At 46.1% G+C, this 20,363-nt stretch overlaps 1 protein-coding gene across 4 annotated transcripts in view; it reads right to left on the bottom strand.

Moving 5' to 3' along the window:
• Positions 1-20,363, bottom strand: part of LOC125739298 (CUB and sushi domain-containing protein 1-like) — a 348,758-nt gene that overhangs the window by 129,655 nt on the left and 198,740 nt on the right. For all 4 annotated transcript variants that reach the window (XM_049009249.1, XM_049009247.1, XM_049009245.1 and 1 more), the window contains exons 4-5: positions 4,778-4,972; positions 432-639 (exon numbers count right to left, since the gene is read on the bottom strand). In XM_049009249.1, the coding sequence (XP_048865206.1) occupies positions 432-639; positions 4,778-4,972 (403 nt within the window). The remainder of the gene's footprint in view (positions 1-431; positions 640-4,777; positions 4,973-20,363) is intronic.

The raw sequence follows: 20,363 nt of genomic DNA on the forward strand, positions 1-20,363 counted from the left end.
TGTTAGTGGTATGCGTATTCCCAGTGTCAATGTTAGCGGTATGGGTATTCCCAGTGTCAATCTTAGCAGTATGCATATTGCCAGTGTCAGTGTTAGCGGTATGGGTATCCGCAGTGTCAATGTTAGCGGTATGGGTATTCCCAGTGTCAATCTTAGCAGTATGCATATTGCCAGTGTCAGTGTTAGCGGTATGGGTATCCGCAGTGTCATTGTTAGCCGTATGGGTATCCCCAGCATCAGTGTTAGCGATATGAGTATCTGCAGTGTCAGTGTTAGCGGTATGGGTATTCCCAGTGTCAGTGTTAGCGATATGAGTAAGTGCAGTGTCAGTGTTAGCGGCATGGATATTCCCAGTGTCAGTGTTAGCGGTATGGGTATCCTCAGTGTCAGTGTTGGCTGTATAGGTATTCGCAGCTGAGCTTGTCACTCACCATATGGATGGAGCCTCTGTTCCACTGATCTCCAAGAAGTCGTAGCGGTCCTCTAGCTGGAAGTCAGTGAACACCAATGCGATGGTGTCCCCCGGCTCAGCCAGGATGCTCCACGTGCAGTCAGCGTTGTTCTCGTACTCTGATGGGAAGTGGGGGCTGCTGATGGTGCCTGTGGTTCCCCTGAGGGTTCCCCCACACGCCCCCTCCGCTGTACATCAAGGATAAAGTAGATGCGCCCGTTAGGATGCTACAGGCCACATAGCCAGAGAAGCAGGACTGCACAGAATCAGCGGCTCAGGGTAGATAACAGTACAGGGTGATACGCGGCTTTAAAAACTGTTTGCTTCCATCCTGCCTTAACACAGGATTAATCACTAGATATTGCATCAAGATTTGTGTGCGTGTTAACATGTCAAGAAAAGGATGACAACCACAAAAATGAAGGAGAGAGGGAAGAGGGTACATGCCGCGTGACCTCCAGCACTCCCACTTCTAACCACTCACACAAAGGGTGACTGCCCCCCACACCACAGACACACACATACTCTTCAGACCAGGCTGATGCAATTCAAATCAGGGCTGATGTCAAGGCTGAGATTACCATGAAATCAGCATGGCAGCGAGGTAATGGGATTTTCTGCTAGGTATTCACACTCATGATCAGACGTATGCACACACATACACACGAAGGATTGTAATTATATCTTTATGGGGACTTTTCTATGGGGAAAACCCAACCTAACGACCTTAACCCCTACCCAGCCCTAACCTTAACCATAAGTAACTAGACTTTTGGCATTTTTAGTTTTTAGATTGCATCCACAGATCTTTCTGGGGACCTGAAAACTTTAAAATAACAGGTTTTTATTACATTTTGGGGAACACTTTACATTGTAAAAGCACAATGTAATAAGAACATAAGCCCCCCCCCCCCCCACACACACACACACACACACACACACACACAAACACACACACAATGTTATGGGATCTTTGGGGCTGCAGGGTTGAAGCGTTCAAGCTGAAGTGTGTAGAGGTTATTCTGTGATCTTGCCATTTAACCAGTTTGTTAGGAATCGTTAAAAAATTGCTGCTCAGATCTGGCATGTCAGGCATGAATTTCAAATGATAGGTTAATTTTACACCCAAGTTAATTCCAGCAGAAGAGCGGCTTTAAATCAGCCTCTGAGTATGATTTAAAACAAAGTGTTAATGGTTCTTCATGCGCCATTGTATAATGTAAAGGCATTTATTTTCTTGTCACAAATGTAATGGAGACAATTTTAATGGTTCACACCAACGTAATTGATGGTTGGGAGGTGTGGTGGGGGGGTGAGGATAACCCTGAAAAGCTTGTGTACTTCCTGCAGGCTTGACATGCAAAAGACTGAGAGCACAGTGAATTACAGGTTAAATTAACACCATCAAGGAAAATAAACATTATCCGGCAGAGCTTCACTTGTGTTTGACTCTTACGGTTTCATACCATAAATAGCAACTTGTTTAGCAAAGTCTTTGTCAGGAAGCAATGCAACTCAATCTAAGTCCAACAGCATTTCTGTCACAGCCCATCTGAAATGGCGATGATGTGTTCTGGGTCGTCCACCAGCCAGCAGCCTGTCCAGAAAACCCCCTTGCACTCCCCATGGTGCCCAGCTCCAAGCCAACCATGTAGGTACAAAGTGGAGTGCAGAGGAATCAAAGGTACTGAGAGAACGTAAAAGACAGCCAGAAAAACTGAGCCGTGCATTAATCCTGACAGTTTTCCATTATCTGGGAGCTGAATGCGCTGACTTCCAGAAACCATTCAGCCCCACAGAATCGGAATGATGCCACTGGCTGTTGCTCGAGGCCAGAACGTTGGAAATCCCTCCTAGTTGGAGTTCAGACTCCTTGGCCCTCGCATTAGTCACTCAAACAGCAAACATCAGGACTGGCCAAGTCCCAGGCCCCAGTCAGCCACTCAAGCGGCCAATCAAAGTGTCAGACTGACTTTTGGGGCATAGCAGGCTTGACCCAAACGTAGTGCACACATGACACAAAATGCCCCCAACAAAACTGATGGCATTGTGACATTGTCCCCTATAATCTCATACTGACAACCTGCCATTTTTCTCCATGCAGAGTCGCTGCTCTTACCGGTTGTAGGTTATTTATTTTCTCTTCTGCCCTTGTTCATATGCTTGTTTATCTACTTGTTTACTTGCTTGTTTACCCTATTGTTCACCTGGTTGCCATCACAATGACAGCCCTGCATCTCACCTCTCATTCCTGCATAAGCTATGAAAAAACAACCAGCGTTGTGACAAATGGAGATTGTCTCCATTCTCCAGCACACACCTTCGCTCCCGTAACACGTGCCACATCAGCCCCGGAGGAAATATCCAGATGAATCGATTTAGGAGCGTCTTCGGTTAGAAAGCTTCCTATTAGAGCCCCCAATAGTCCTTTTGTTGGTTGAGCAGTGATAGCTCTCAGCATTATAACATATATAATTACAAAACACATCAACCATGTATCTCATTTATGCAATAAATTAAAACCCAATTAAATTCTCTTCACTGAGAGCAAAAACTTCTATTAACTATGTGGCGAAGTGATTAAAAAATATTGTGTGGCACCCTTTTCTAGAAAGCATAAGAGTGAACGGGGCATCAACAGACGCATTACTGTTCTAATGTCTGTTTCATTTAAACTCTTTCTACATTTTATCACCAACAATCTTTACATCTTGGCGATTAAAGTCGGGGCAACTGGAATCTGTTTTTCTCCAGCAAATTATTGCTAAGAGAAGCCAACATCTCTGTTCAGAAGAGGCGATCACGACAGAGAGCAGGGAAACATGCTTGGTGCATTCTGGGCTCTTCACAGGAACCCTGACACAGCTCACACTGACACAGCTCACCCTGACACAGCTCACCCAGACACAACTCACCCTGACACAGCTCACCCAGACACAGCTCACACTGACACAGCTCAGGTTGACACAGCTCACACTGACACAGCTCACCCTGACACAGCTCACCCTGACACAACTCACCCAGACACAGCTCACCCAGACACAGCTCACCCAGACACAACTCACCCTGACACAGCTCACACTGACACAGCTCACCCTGACACAGCTCACCCAGACACAACTCACCCTGACACAGCTCACACTGACACAGCTCAGGTTGACACAGCTCACCCTGACACAGCTCACCCTGACACAGCTCACCCAGACACAGCTCACCCAGACACAACTCACCCTGACACAGCTCACCCCGACACAGCTCACCCTGACACAACTCACCCAGACACAGCTCACCCTGACACAGCTCACCCAGACACAGCTCAGGTTCAGCTTCAAACTGAAGGTATAGCAGTATCAGGATGGCCAACGACCACTTTAGGAACAGTTTTTATCCCCCTGCAATATTTCAGCTCAAAAAAACGATAATACTTGGACTTTCATAAATGCACAGTACGCTTTGCTGGACAAGGCGATACTCTACTTTATTCAGCCATATTTTCTGCTCAAACCATTTCTTCCATGTCATTTTCATATAGTCCTACTTATACAGTTCTAAGTCATTATATGTGCACTTGTTCAACGTTTTGTGACGTTTTGAGTGCCTTTGCTGTCTTACTCTGCTACACCTAACAGGCATAAATGAACTCATGTACAAAATGCTAAGAAAGGATCTTGTTAAAGAACCCAGCAACATCCGGCTTTATTCCTGTCTCACATTAAGGGTCCTGACATGTGTGTGGAAGTGTAGACACTCAAAGGGCTTTCAAAGCTGTGGATGGTTCTGAGGACTCACGTCGCTGTTCAATGTGAAGCACCGGGCGTATTTAGTGCTCCTGTCATCGGTTATAAAAGTTACTTTAGAGACTTATAAAAAGCCCAATGACCTCCAGGATGTAATTCTCTGGAAAACAAATAAAAATTAAATAAGTAATCGACTGCTCCCAGGCCGTGTGGCTGTCGTCCAGGACGACGACTCTGTTACCACCTCCCATACTGCTTCATTGCGTAGACAGAGGGCAGGATTCACTGGGTATAAGAATTCACCCAGGATCCCCCACAAAAGAAGCCGGGAGTTCAGCTGCACGAGGGTGGAAGCCCTTTGTCTGCACCATGGAAATGCCTGATACATTCACTGCTCCCAGTGGCGGAGATTATTTCACATGAATTGCGCAAAAAAGGATTCACTGAAGCGTAAAATACTTAACAGCCAATCAAAGAGCTTTTTCCACTGCCGGGCCTCACAGGGTATCAGTATAACCTCATGGCGTCTGACATCAACACTGGATAAACGTTTCTCACATAAGATCAGGAAACACACGGCACTCCTTACCTCTGCAGAACGGAGCTGGGAAATCCCAGGACGCTCCACTGCCAGGGCTGACAATGCACGTGAGCAGGGCGTGGCCCTCCAGCACGTAGCCAGGCACGCAGCTGTAACGCATCTTGTCGCCGATGTTATAGCGTGACCCATGGATGATACCCTTTGGGATCAGGCCAGGGTTCCCACACGTGTGACTGGGCAGAACTGTGGAAGAGAGTAAGAGAGAACAGGTCTGTAAATCCTCTGCCATGTCTGCCATCTGCGATGACCTTTCACCCCGACCAAAGCCTGTTAGCGAGAGAGTCAGCCTGAACTTCGCAGACAGTTTGCTCTTCCGGGCATTTTTATTCAGGTAGATTCACAGCATAATGGCCCACGACTGGGAAATCGCACCAAAAATAACCCACTAGTCTTATTTATTCACAGATTTGCATAAATGTGGGTGTAACAACAGGCCAGCAGGCTGCCACCTTCTCCTGGAGCTGGCCGCCTTGTTTTCATCGTTAAGCCACACACACGTGAGACAAAGCAGCTGCCAGAATGTAAAAATACCTCTTAGTGCAGGACTCAGCTGCCTAATTATTATCCAAAGATTTATCAAAAAGAGCTGATGAAGTTCCCATTCTCCAAGGGTGAGTTTGGAAGTAAACCCGAATCCTCTAAACGAGGAAGCTCACGTGAAACCAAGACCGCTTGGAGCTCCATCAACCATGTGAGGAGTGTCACTCCAGGCGGTCCTCATGTGTGGCTCTATGATGGTGGAATGAGCTGCTGAACCACGTTTGGTCACCAGACTCCCGATGTATTAATCAAGTGAGAGACCCACTGGGACACCTGTGCAAACAGCAGGCGCCTTGCCAACAGACAGGAGAGTACTGTGTCATTGATGGGCGTTACCTCTGTCTGCCTGCGGAGGGGTTTGGAGTGTCATGCTCTCAGGTAATATGCTTATTTATATGACGATACTGAGGCCAGAGAAATAGATGGGGCAGAGATCTGCAGAAATTACACAACTCAATTCAATTCAATTCAATTAAAAAAACTTTGTTTGTCCCCGAGGGGCAATTTGAAAGGCATAGAGGAGCAGCACACACACATAACAGTTGCAACATTTGACACAACAGATGACACACAATAGACACACAATGAACTATGAACAATAATAAATTACTTTAAATACGGAGGCAGTAAGGTGCATGATGTTCAAAGTGAAAAAATGAGAAAGAGAGACAGAGAGAGACTCAGATCTGAGGAGGTCTGGATGTAGGGGGAGGGGGAGGTGGGAGTGTGAGAGGTGATAATGGTGGGTTTGGGGGGGGTGTCAGGAGTTCAAAAGAAGGCCAGTTTCAGGAACAAATGTGGCCCTCCTCCTCTGTGTCCTGCAACCGGTGTCCTCCTCCACTGCCCCCCCACATCTGCTCATCGCCATGTTCTCCTCCACTGCCCCCCCACATCTGCTCATCGCCATGTTCTCCTCCACTGCCCCCCCACATCTGCTCATCGCCGTGTCCTCCTCCACTGCCCCCCCACATATGCTCATCTCCATGTTCTCCTCCACTGCTCCTCCCACATCTGCTCATCTCTGTGTCCTCCTCCACTGCTCCCCCCACATCTGCTCATCGCCATGTTCTCCTCCACTGCCCCCCCACATATGCTCATCTCCATGTTCTCCTCCACTGCTCCTCCCACATCTGCTCATCTCTGTGTCCTCTTCCACTGCTCCCCCCACATCTGGTCATCGCCATGTTCTCCTCCACTGCCCCCCCACATATGCTCATCTCCATGTTCTCCTCCACTGCTCCCCCCACATCTGGTCATCTCCGTGTCCTCCTCCACTGCTCCCCCCACATCTGCTCATCGCCATGTTCTCCTCCACTGCTCCCCCCACATCTGCTCATCGCCATGTTCTCCTCCACTGCCCCCCCACATCTGCTCATCGCCGTGTCCTCCTCCACTGCCCCCCCACATATGCTCATCTCCATGTTCTCCTCCACTGCTCCTCCCACATCTGCTCATCTCTGTGTCCTCTTCCACTGCCACCCCACATCTGGTCATCGCCATGTTCTCCTCCACTGCTCCCCCCACATCTGCTCATCGCCATGTTCTCCTCCACTGCCCCCCCACATCTGCTCATCGCCGTGTCCTCCTCCACTGCCCCCCCACATATGCTCATCTCCATGTTCTCCTCCACTGCTCCCCCCACATCTGGTCATCGTTGTGTCCTTCTCCACTGCCCCCCCCCACATCTTGTCATCATGGTGTTCTCCCCCCAACCCCTCCCACATATGGTCATCGCAGTGTCCTCCCCTACCCCCCCAAATCTAGTCACTTTTGTGACCTCCTCCACTGTCCTCCCACCCACAATAAACTGGAAAATCTGCTGACAAAAGCAACTGAATTTGACCTGAAGGTGAGGACTGCTAAAGGCAGGGAGGGGGCAAAGGTACAAAAATACTGCTGACAGGTGGGTGTGGAAGCCGAGGGGGGTTATATGCTGAGGCAAAGGGTCCAACTCAGTGCAGCTTGGGGTGAAACTTGATTGGGAAGGACGACTTTCCGCAAAGGATTATTGAATGGTGGCAAGATCCAACTTCAAGCATGCGCTCTACTCCGGAACAGGGCAGGTTATCACTCCCGCGGTGGGAAATGCACATAATGGACCACAGAGAGAATGTCATTCTGGGGAGAATTCAAGGCTGGCCCCTAAACACGGAGTATGCAAAGGTGCCTGTGTACTCAGCGGGGATGGGGAGATGTGGGAGGTGCAGGAGACAGGTAGACAACAAGGTATCATCGTTAGAGTAATGACCTGACATCAAAGACAGGTGATTCCTTAAAAGTGCAGCAGTCTCTTGAACAGCATGTTTAATTAATTAATGCAAATATTGCCTCTAATTAAGACCACAGGGCCATCGAGTATGCGTCCTCCCTGTCCTGTCCCGTTGGGATACAGACACCCTCTGCACAGTGTCATTTAGATGTCTGCAATGCAGCCGAAATGTGAGCAATAATGAATAAGTAAGTGTAATTAATTAGTGTAATTAGCACCACAGCGAAACCTGTGATGGTAGTCACCTGATAGTCTCAACTAGATCCTAAACTGCAGCATCAGAGTCACGGACTCCCTGCCGAGGACATTCACACTCATTCTTGCTGAAAGCTGACCTCCTTCACAAACCTCTGCTGTCCCCCTGAGGCACCAGCAGACACCAGATGAGGTAGGAGGGCCAGCCCGTCACATGCTCAAGAGATCCTTCGCTGATAGCTGCAGCAGTAACCACCTGAGATTCTCGGTTTATTTCATCTTCAGCACATTACATTAATAAACAGCTGTATTTTATGTGAAAACATTGCAGTACTTGCAACATACCACTTCCACTCAACGATGTTTTACTTCTATAAAACACGAGTCTCCCTGTTCCTTTCAGGTAGGGCCGGTTTCACCTGTCACTCTGAGGCATGCACAAAACATGTTGCAACAAATGCGGCTACCTCATGCTGTAAGGCCGGCGTCCCCCGTAATGCGACAGCGATGAGCACTCATTACAATCTGTCAGTCTGCCTGTGACAGATCAACGCTCCGGGCTGCCTTTGATGCCTGCTGACATGCGGCTGGTGTCCCCCGCCTTGCCCAGCACTCACTCAACACAACCCGCAAGAACAGCATGGAGTCACCGGAAAGTTCTGCACGCTGGTGCATTTTGGGGCTGTGGGAGGTGCCTCAGAGCTGGAGGGTGCGCGGTCACTGTGCACACGTGTATGGTTCGGAAATAAGCTTCACTCTTGGCAATTCGGCAGATCCCTCTTGCGTAAATCTCTCATGCCAGTGTCTGCGGGGTGACCGGAGACCTGACTGCATGTGCTCATCGAGTCCCAGCACACGTCTCTCCTTCTGCTGCTGTGGATAAAAGCTGTTTTGATGGGAAGCCCAGATGGATCGAGAGGCAGGTAAGAATGCCAGGACACTCACATTAAATTACAGTTTACAGAGTAAACGTGCAGTGAACAGCACCCCCAGCCCGCCTTAACTGGAGAGATGGTGCGCATCCTGTCAAGTGCCTTCAGATGGCGTCCACAACAAGCCCATGAATATGGGACTGCAAGTCCAAACTCTGCAAACGAGGAGAAGGCAGAGCAACAAAAGGTGTAGACACACCTGGCAGCTCTTGTAACGCCATCGCTGAGCCGCTGCTTTCAGCCTGAGAGGACAAATAAAAATGATAGATGTGTGGTGCTTAGAAACAGCAGAACGTGGATCGCAGAAGCATCCAGTTACCATAAAATGGGGGAACCTAGCCAGGACCTACAGCAGTGACCCTGGGATAATCCTGCCACCGCTTTGAATCTGTTCATTAACTGTCTCACTCACATGCTCTAATGATGCACCACACAAATGCCTCTTTTCCACCAACGCAGTGCTGGTGCCAGTGCCGGACTATTTACCAATTTAGAACTAGTTCCGTGCATTTCCACCACAAAAAAACTGGCCCCGGGCCGCAGAAACCGGCTGCAGCGCAGCACCACAGAAAAGATGGTCTCAGAATTTGAAACTGTAACATCTCCGAAAGTGGAACATGCTGTGCCGTCCAAACCTTCCGCATAGCCGGGTAATTCAGTCCATAACTGATATAGATTTGTTACCGGTGCCAGCAGTGAAACAACTTGTCAGCTTATTAGTGAAATAACGTTATATGGTTTTTTTATTCTGTGAAAAATGAAAGATCAATCTGCTGGCCAGATTTAACAAGAAAGTATAAATATATTGAAGGTCAAAGAATTAAAATATTGTGGCATGCGAGTGGCAAAGAGATCAGACAACAAAGTTCAGTTTTTAGCGTTATTGTGTGATCCTTAAAAAGACGTTTAAACAGTGAGAGAAAAGCTGACATGCACAGACCTTAGGGACACAATATGTAAAATAACTTAAACAGTATGGATTATATTTGCTAAAAATAAGATATTTTACATAAAACATTAACTTGCATTGAAAACTTGTATAATTCACATAAATTATGCAATGTTCCATCGCTTTTCATCAGTAGAAAACGAATGATTGAATAAATAATAAATTATAAACATGTCACAGGAGGAATAAATAAAATCTCGTGATGCCTGAGTGTCAAAGATCATGAGGTGGACAGCAAAGCTCAGTTTTTAGCAAACTCTTTTATTGCACGATCCTTTAAAGGACAGTGATAAAACAGCGAGTGAGAATAAACTCACTCACACATACAGAAGGTGGATTCAGGCAATAGAGACAAAGCACAACGGATCTGATAACATTTTTTTTCAGTTCGGTGGCTTATAAAAATGTAAAATCCAAAACAGATCAAAATAAATCCAAAAAAGTAAATGCAGATTAACCTTTATTTTACATTTATTTGAACCTGTGTAACATTTCTGTTCTGTTCCTTTTTTAAAATGGTGGAAACGCAGGCAGGTTCTCAAAAGGCACCATGCCAGAACCAGCCCAGAACCAGCCCAGAACCGGCTCCAGCACCGGCTCCGTGTTGGTCGAGATGAGGCAAAAGTGCTGCACCACTATGTTGGCATGGGACAGGAAGTCTTGTGTCTTGAGGTGATCTGGCCCTGTGGCTACACAGGAAGTTGTTGGTGGTGTTCTGGTTTGTCCCTCGGCCCCGAGATCATCAACTAACATAAAAATCTTTGGCCTCACAACAGATACTCAGCAATGCTGGCTGGTGATAGTCCGAGGGAAAGATCTCCACTTTCACCAAAATCCATACCAACAGCACCAATGACCATTTGATTCAACATCTTTTCTTAGCTATAGAAAAAAACAAAAACGAAAAAACACTCAATAGCATATCTGCAGATCACAGCATTTACTGAATTCACCCCTGGGGTGTGGTGAAGCGATTAATCAGAAGAGCCAATATAGCCATGTTGGGGTCTCTTCTGCTGCAGGTATGGCCTGCGGGGGAACTTGCAGCAGCTTCCACTCCAGACGGCACGGTGTGAAACGTGGCTTTGCCGATCATCCGCAAAGCCACGAAATGAAACATTATTGTGACGGCGAGGCCCAGCGTGCAACACATCATAACCGAGCAAACAAACGCGAGCGGCCGGAAATCAGCATTAGAGAAATGATTATGCTGGGCTTTGCCTGGAGAGAGAGGCCTGCACTTGCAAACGACGTGCTACGGTGAAAATGACAGCAGGGCCACTGGGGCCCTTTGGAGCCGCGTCCCACAGCATAATCAGTCCGTTTGTTTGTTTATGTAATGCAGGTAAGTCGCCCCCCAGGAAGGACGACAGCTAATGGAACATAATGTCAACAGGAAACGCTAAATGCTCATTTTGGCAAATTCATCCCAACACAATGAATAATTCCAGTTGCTGTTATTCATGTGTTTTTTATACACACACACACACACACACTCCTTCATAATGTGAAACAGCATAAAATGTTCCTGGTCGCTGGTTGTGGCTGAAAAATCACATTAATTTTTATCCAAACCTCACCTGGTAGAAATTATATTCTTGCACTGAGTTTTTGATCAGGCATCCTGTTAAGACAGCCCTACTTTGTGGACAGACTCGTGACCCATTTTTTCAGGAACACAGACCATCAGGCCACGGTATTCAAAGTGCAGTTACACTGGGTTTCAAGATAAGCTTGATCAGCAGCAGCTACAGTAAGAAAGGCAACTCCCTTACTGGGTTAGGAAACCAACCAGCTTTCCTGCCTTTCGAGAGCTCCACAGAAGGCAGGGAGACAGTGGGCTCAGGCGTCTGGATAAAACAGCACTTTCAAGCAACAAGTTAGGCCCATTAATTGGTCAGTAGATAAAATCTGCAGGGTTCTTCAGAAGGGGCTTGTCTCAGAGCTTTCTGAAATTAGAGATATTCTTAACTGAATATGACCTTCTATAAAGCTAGTCTTAACTTTGCATGTACATATTAGCACAAAACTGTTAGAAGTTAAATTATGTTTATCAGAAGTTCTGTTCAAATCCACAGACATCATCTTTCATTACAATAAGTCAGATATTTTGACAGAATAATAATCGCGTGTAGCTATGAACATGATTGTGTGTGTTTTAACTCTCTATCCTACCACAACTCTTCTCCGCCTTCATAATCCTGTGCAAAAAATAATCACGTATGTGTGACAGGATTTGATCAGACATCTTTGAATGACAGCAGAGAGATGAGTGGCCAGGAAAAGCTGGAAATATGACAGCCGAAAATGTGTCTTTAGATTATAACATAACTCTTTGCTGGTTAAATGCTGCAATGGGAAGGCAAAATAAATGTGAGCGTGGGTTTTATTGTCCAAATTGTAGCATTCTTAGAACGTGCCGTAAATCCAAGGGAAACCTGGAGCCTGGGCAAATGACAAGCATTTTGCTTAATGCAAAATGGAATGTGTTTCTGTGTTCTTCCGACTGAGGGCTGACTGGCCACCGTTTTTATTGAACTTACAGCAGTTGTTTGTGCTTCATAATGTCCAATTAGGAGGCATTTTTCCCAAAGTTACACTTGCTGTGGTTCAGAGCAAGATTATCAGAAGGAGAGGTGAGAACACAAACAATCACACAGTGACTGCAAAACAAGCTCCACCTTTATAGTTTCTGCTTTCCTGTCATATGATGGATACACTGTTTCAATTTTCTATCACCGACAATAATGAAAAATGGATGGTGTTTATATTTGTCAGGCCTCTACATGGCTTAATCCATTAACTGTAAAATAACAAATGTCTCGCCCGTGGCTTTCAGATCAGAAAGGCCAATTTTCAGATCAGAAAGACCAATTTTTTATGACTGCACTGTAAGAAGTGGCATGGACAGACAGTCTGCAGAACTTTCCAGGTCTCCACTCCAAACCACTGGGGCACCCTGTAGGTCTGGCTGGATTTACTTGCATCAGATGTCACCCTCGCTTCATCATGAAGTTTTCAGAGGACACACTGAGGTATGATTTTTTTACACAGTGACACTCATTTTCTGACTAGTGGATGACATACATTGAAAGTTAACAAGTTAATTAATGTTAATTGGACAACAACAGCTGGAATTCCAGCAAACCTCACAAATGCTGAGAAGCTGCTGACTGTAGGACTTGGGCCGTGGCAGTTTGAACGTCGGCAATCTGCGTGTTTTGTCCCATCGGAGGGCGTAACCTGCGCCTTTCCATTATGGTAATACAGAACCGTAAGGGCCCACACTGCATCACAGGCAGCTTAAATGGTAAGAAGTCTGCAATCATTCAAAGCCAATCAGGTTGCCAGAAAAGGCAGATTTAGCATCACGGGGCAGCTCAGGTGGCCTGCCCCCATGTGTAAGCCCCCCCCACGAGGCTCTGCCCACCTCCAGTGCCTCGAATGATGGAACCTGGGAAAAGCTAGATCATGTAAGTCATGCAAGGGAGAGACAGCAAATGGATGATTGATATTCCTTCATGTCGTGTTGTGTGCTAAAGTATATGGACCACATTGACTAATATCTCAAGACAGAAAACTTCATCCATCCATCCATCCATCCATCTTCAAAGCCATTATAGAGGTCAGACTGAAATCTCCCGCAGTGATTTTCCCTCCATGTCCTGTTACAGTCAAGAGATGCATCTTTTTTGTTCTGAAACTATTACTTACACTCTGGCCAAAACAAAACTAAAGTGAACATTTCAGTGGAGGAAACAGAGATGGGACTTATCTCACAATTCAATTTAAATGTGGCCGCGCTGACATTTCAAATGAAACAGCTGAGACACTACATGTACAGACTCTGACAGCAGAATGGCACAAATAGCTGGTGAAAGAGAGGGAGAGAAAGAGAGCGGGAGAGAGAGAGAGCGCTTTCCTTTCAAGTAATCCATCACTGAAGGGAGCGAAACGTGGCAGATAAACTGAAACCAAGAGCATCCAGCTGACCTTCATCGATTCAAGCAGAAAGTCTGCCATGTTTGGAAATCAGGCATGCAGAGAGGGCCATGGCATACTTATAATATACTGCACCGTCGAAGAAATGTGTGTGGGTGGGGGTGGGTCCTCCTTATGTCGCAAAATTGGACCAGAACTTAAACGAGGCCCTGGGGGGCCCTAACTCTGCAGGATGATGGATTTATACGACGTGGGACAGATCCGGCAGTTCGTTGTTTGTTTGGGAGGATTGAGTGCGGTTGTTAGTGTAATAGGACCAGGGCTTGTTATGCCACTGACAGGTGTCGGCCATCTAAGGGCCTCCCTTTCCTCTAAAAGCCTTTCAAAGTTTCTCGCCACTTCACACTTCGCACAGGATTCCAGCAAGCACTTGTCCAGGATGGAGCCTGGTACTGCTGCTAAGGACTCCCTAATGTTCACCCTAACAAAGGGTTCTTCTGGCTGTTTGCCAGACCATCAATGTAAATAAGAAATTGTGCTTAATGACTTGCCGGGAAAAATAAAGGTTAAATTAAAAAAAATTGAAACGTTGGAAATCGAAGGGTGGTGCGGGCCTTCCAGCCTGCCCCATTGATCAGCGGGTTCAGAGCAAGTCTCAGTAATCTTCGTTAAAATAATAACGCTGTGTTAAGATGCATTCCAGGAGTATTTCACATACTGTGGTGTGATGATGATACTTTTGGTGTGATAGGCCCAGGATGGAGAATGGCCTATATGTAGACAGCGATTGGTTCTCTTCTACAGCTGCCTGCCAATTAGAAGTCAGTCGCTGGCATGTGCCATACTGTAAAACAGGGGAGTTGCAACCAAAACAGAAAGTGCTGAGACTTACCCAAAACTGATAACATGAGCCTTAACGACCATGAAAAGTCAGTTAAAATATTTATGCTACTTAACGATAACGAGGGCTTTTTCCGGTTGTCTGCAGATTGGTTTGTCATTGGTAAAGAGTGCCGTGATTTACAATAAGCACCTAGATGAGCCCCACGGGACAAGCAGAGCCAGCCGGGGTGACTGATCCTACAAAGGAGCACTTCTCCAAAAGGCAAGATACTGACATCAGTAATGATTAGGATTCTTCAGGAACAGGCTGATGTGAAGGATGGAGTTACTGAGTCTCTCTCTTTAGGCGTCTCGCAGCAACTTCGTTAATTTGAGTGAATTTACAATATTATCATCAGTTTGGATGATGATTACGCATTGTGACTGATGTCGCTCCCCGCTGCAGGAAAACGGGGCAGATTAATATCCGGCTTTTGGCACAGCAGAACAGCGCTTGTTTCATGCTTCGAGACAAAACTCCATTAATGCCGGATGAATGACACACAATCCTGACACCTGCCAGCGTAGAGCAGGTTGGAGGGCAGATGATAGCAGGGACTTGTGCATGTGGGAGACGATGGCACCTTTAGCCTTTCGTCAGGGGCGGCAGGCAACCACCTACCCCCTGGACTGCTCTCAGAGTATGTGCCTATTCCTGTATGGAGCCTGCGGCTGGAGCATACCACTCACTTGGAGGGGGGGGGGGTATGAAAGAGTGAAAAAGAATATTTTTTTACTCTTTCATACAATGGAAACTGGTGTTGAACAAAAACAAATGAGGTGTTATGTAATATGGCTCTTTAGCATAATGTTTTACTGTCTCTCATATATTTTTAAATAGGTATCACTTCACCGAAAGCCCACAAAGACCACATATGAGGTATAATTCCTGCCTTACATCTGAATAATCCAGGTTTATGGGTTATGCTTAGACACTGGAATAATAGAGCACACCAGGATTAATTTCTGAAAGGATGGAGGTTGGTTCATGTACTGCTGTGAAACTGGAAGTAGCTGCCTTTCAAGGGAGACAGTCCGGATGGGGGGGGTCAGCAGGACGAGCAGAGTTAACACACAGCGAGGCCATGCTGTTCATTCCAACATCCCAGCTTCCAGCCCTGCAGCCACAGTTGAAAACACTCATTGGACAGCTTCAAGATGGCTGCCGATGGGAATTAACCAGTGAAAATCTGTTTTCTTAGCATGGGGCAGGGCACTATCATTTTTCCAGCTTGGTTTACATTTATAGAAGATCCTGAAGTACTGAACGTTAGAGCTACTTGAAGGTAATACCCAGCACCCCCACCCACCCCTGGGACAGCACCATAAACTGCCAAGTACATTACAGATTTAGATACATTACAGAACTTAAGTGACACTACAGCTAAGATACATTTTCTTCTGCTAAAGGCCACCTGGATTCCTTACTCACAACTTGGCTTGTTTTATAAGGTATCCATTCGTCATTCATATGGAACAGCTTAGACAAAAGCTTATGGTCAATATTATTGACCTTGTGCGGTTACATTTTGCTTATCTTTTTTAAACCCTCCTCCTCTTCCTCTCTCTTTGTCTTTCTCTTTTTAACATGGAAGCTTAACCTGTGGAATAAAAGGTCAGTAATCTACTCTAAGGGCATTGCTGCATCCCAGAAGCTTCTCTCAGGGTGTTTGCACCCGTGTATGGATGTGCCCCCCTCCCTGCCAATGCCACTCTCCCAGCTTTTTGCAGTGATTCAGATGGTCCTGCCTGAAGTATTTCGCAAGCTTCGGCTTTGTGAGGCTGCCGCTTGCCAGCCACATGTCTGTGAGCCTCGCAGTGGGTCTCGTTAGATTAGGGATGAGGTTTCAGTAGCTCCACTGGCAAGGATTCGGACTAGCGTGATGCGGCAACGAGGTGCGGATTACCACTAAGGCAGCACTGCTAAGCATCTGCAGGAATAGCTGCTGGAATCCCCAGCAAGCAGCCCTCGCCGCTCGAAGGTGGACTGAGCGCCAAGTCTGCACACAGCGCTCACGGAAGGGCTGGGCCAAATATTGAATGGTTAAGGTATTGAAATATGTTTTCAAAACAAGCTGTAGGATGACACAATATATTTTATATCGAGGTACAGTCAGTCCTGCTAGAACACATAATATCATGCCGTGAAACTGTCCTAATGCGATTGATATATTAGTACCCGAGTCAAAAAGAACACGGAATCGCATTTGTATTTATGCGATTTCCAGTTGAAAAGAAAAGCACTAGACAAACTACAACGCCATATGGTCTTAGCAAGCAACACTAATTGCATGCAAAACCAGCAATCCAAGTAAGCCATAGTGATGTCTGATTCATAAACAAATCATTCTTTTGAACCGGTTCCTTTCAGTGAATCAGTTGAACTGGTTTTCAAATCTAAAAGAATCTTTTTGTACATCCACATGTTGCAAAAGTCAAAGTATTAGATTCTAAAAATCAAAACATATTTGACAAATTATTATATACAAAGACACAGCAACCTTTTTAAATTCACTTACATTTCCGTTCAATAGCCATGTTGCCTCTACTGCCTCTCTGCATACCGTAATCTGTGGTATTTATTCTGTGTGCATGTCCGGCTGCATTGTGCCCCTTTGCATACCATAAGCTATGGTATTTATGCTGTGTGCATGTCCGGCTGCATTGCGCCCCTTTGCATACCGTAATCTATGGTATTTATGCTGTGTGCATGTCCGGCTGCATTGTGCCCCTCTGCATACCGTAATCTATGGTATTTATGCTGTGTGCATGTCCGGCTACATTGTGCCCCTCTGCATACCGTAATCTGTGGTATTTATGCTGTGTTCATGTCCGGCTGCATTGTGCCCCTCTGCATACCGTAATCTGTGGAATTTATGCTGTGTGCATGTCCGGCTGCATTGTGCCCCTCTGCATACCGTAATCTGTGGTATTTATGCTGTGTTCATGTCCGGCTGCATTGTGCCCCTCTGCATACCGTAATCTGTGGTATTTATGCTGTGTGCATGTCCGGCTGCATTGTGCCCCTCTGCATACCGTAATCTGTGGTATTTATGCTGTGTTCATGTCCGGCTGCATTGTGCCCCTCTGCATACCGTAATCTGTGGTATTTATGCTGTGTTCATGTCCGGCTGCACTGTGCCCCTCTGCATACCGTAATCTGTGGTATTTATGCTGTGTTCATGTCCGGCTGCATTGTGCCCCTCTGCATACCGTAATCTGTGGTATTTATGCTGTGTTCATGTCCGGCTGCATTGTGCCCCTCTGCATACCGTAATCTGTGGTATTTATGCTGTGTTCATGTCCGGCTGCATTGTGCCCCTCTGCATACCGTAATCTGTGGTATTTATGCTGTGTTCATGTCCGGCTGCATTGTGCCCCTCTGCATACCGTAATCTGTGGTATTTGTGCTGTGTTCATGTCCGGCCGCATGGTGGCTGTGGCTGACTATTCCCGACTCATAATGTCCAAAACCGTGCTTCATGAACCATTTGCTGTATTTTCTGACCCCACTAGATGGTGCTCTCTGTTCAAGACTCTGTTCATTCTGTTAAGAATATCTTTAATATATCAAATCAATACAGATGAACGCTGTATCTCATTTACCCAGTGTGAGTGTGTATTTGCTAATCACATGCTAATAGCTACTTTCAGCTACAAGGCTCCTGACTGCCCCATCAGACCCTACAAACTTAGTCGACTGACTTGCTTTTGGTTTTATTACAGCTTCCATGAGGCATCGATAGAGAGTTGGATCCACAGTGACTCCCCTCGCATGCAAGATGATGGGATTGTACTGCTGCCAGAGACAGGGTCAGTGGGAAACCACTTAACGTTAGCATGCGCTGATCCCAACAAGGTTAACAAGATTTCACTTAAGCTGATTATTTTTATTGTTATATAACTTATTATAAAAGGTACCACCAAATCAGGGCCTTCTAGTATTTTATTATATACTGCAGTACAATCGGTGCAGTTTAAGATTCCGGAAATTTGTAAGTTCAGCCTTTGTGGGACACAATGGCAGCATGGTGACAGTAATAACAGCCACTTTGTTCTGCCAACCACATGAGGATTCTCTCTAGTGATATGAGGGCACAGGTAGGATATCGCAGCTGAGGACTGCAAAAGAAAGGCACGATTACTTTTTATCACCTAATAGCCTCACTTTGTTCCATAGAACTTTCTGGTGAGAGTGGTTGCTGAAGAGCTTCTCTAGTGAATCCTGAAAATTCAATAAAAAGGGAGGAGATTGAGCTTGAGGACACTAATCCCCTGCCGATGTCATGTCAGGAGAGTTTTACCGCTGTTGCCCGGGGAACGCGGCGGCTGCATGCCATTCCACAGCAGGTGCCGCTTATAAAATCCTCCCATCTGCACCCGGCCACGCTGCCTTTTTCACTTATTCAGCATCTGCCATGCTCTCATTTTCAGAGCTTCACGTATTGGCTCTGCTCTTATTTGGGGACTTTGGGCACTGTGGTGTCCTGTTAGAAGGGAATTACTGAGGCATGGACAGTTGGGGGGTTCCCCTTTTTCACACGTTAAGGTCGGTGAAGGTTACCAAAGAGACATTCCCCTTTTTCACACGTTAAGGTCGGTGAAGGTTACCAAAGAGACATTCCCCTTTTTCACACGTTAAGGCCGGTGAAGGTTACCAAAGAGACATTCCCCTTTTTCACACGTTAAGGCCGGTGAAGGTTACCAAAGAGACATTCCCCTTTTTCACACGTTAAGGTCGGTGAAGGTTACCAAAGAGACATTCCCCTTTTTCACACGTTAAGGCCGGTGAAGGTTACCAAAGAGACATTCCCCTTTTTCACACGTTAAGGCCGGTGAAGGTTACCAAAGAGACATTCCCCTTTTTCACACGTTAAGGCCGGTGAAGGTTTCCAAAGAGACATTCCCCTTTTTCATGTGTTAAGGCTAGTGAAAGTTACCAAAGAGACATTCCACTTTTTCACACGTTAAGGCCGGTGAAGGTTACCAAAGAGACATTCCCCTTTTTCACATGTTAAGACCGGTGAAGGTTACCAAAGAGACATTCCCCTTTTTCACATGTTAAGACCGGTGAAGGTTACCAAAGAGACATTCCACTTTTTCACATGTTAAGACCGGTGAAGGTTACCAAAGAGACATTCCCTTTTTTCACACGTTAAGGCCGGTGAAGGTTACCAAAGAGACATTCCCCCTTTTCATGTGTTAAGGCTAGTGAAAGTTACCAAAGAGACATTCCCTTTTTTCACACGTTAAGGCCGGTGAAGATTACCAAAGAGACATTCCACTTTTTCACACGTTAAGGCCGGTGAAGGTTACCAAAGAGACATTCCCCTTTTTCACATGTTAAGACCGGTGAAGGTTACCAAAGAGACATTCCCCTTTTTCACATGTTAAGACCGGTGAAGGTTACCAAAGAGACATTCCACTTTTTCACACGTTAAGGCCGGTGAAGGTTACCAAAGAGACATTCCACTTTTTCACACGTTAAGGCCGGTGAAGGTTACCAAAGAGACATTCCCCTTTTTCACATGTTAAGACCGGTGAAGATTACCAAAGAGACATTCCACTTTTTCACACGTTAAGGCCGGTGAAGGTTACCAAAGAGACATTCCCCTTTTTCACATGTTAAGACCGGTGAAGGTTACCAAAGAGACATTCCACTTTTTCACATGTTAAGACCGGTGAAGGTTACCAAAGAGACATTCCCCTTTTTCACATGTTAAGACCGGTGAAGGTTACCAAAGAGACATTCCCCTTTTTCATGTGTTAAGACCGGTGAAGGTTACCAAAGAGACATTCCCCTTTTTCATGTGTTAAGGCTAGTGAAAGTTACCAAAGAGACATTCCCCTTTTTCACACGTTAAG

The sequence above is a fragment of the Brienomyrus brachyistius genome, chromosome 3 (genome assembly GCF_023856365.1).
Source record: "Brienomyrus brachyistius isolate T26 chromosome 3, BBRACH_0.4, whole genome shotgun sequence".
NCBI lineage: Eukaryota > Metazoa > Chordata > Actinopteri > Osteoglossiformes > Mormyridae > Brienomyrus > Brienomyrus brachyistius.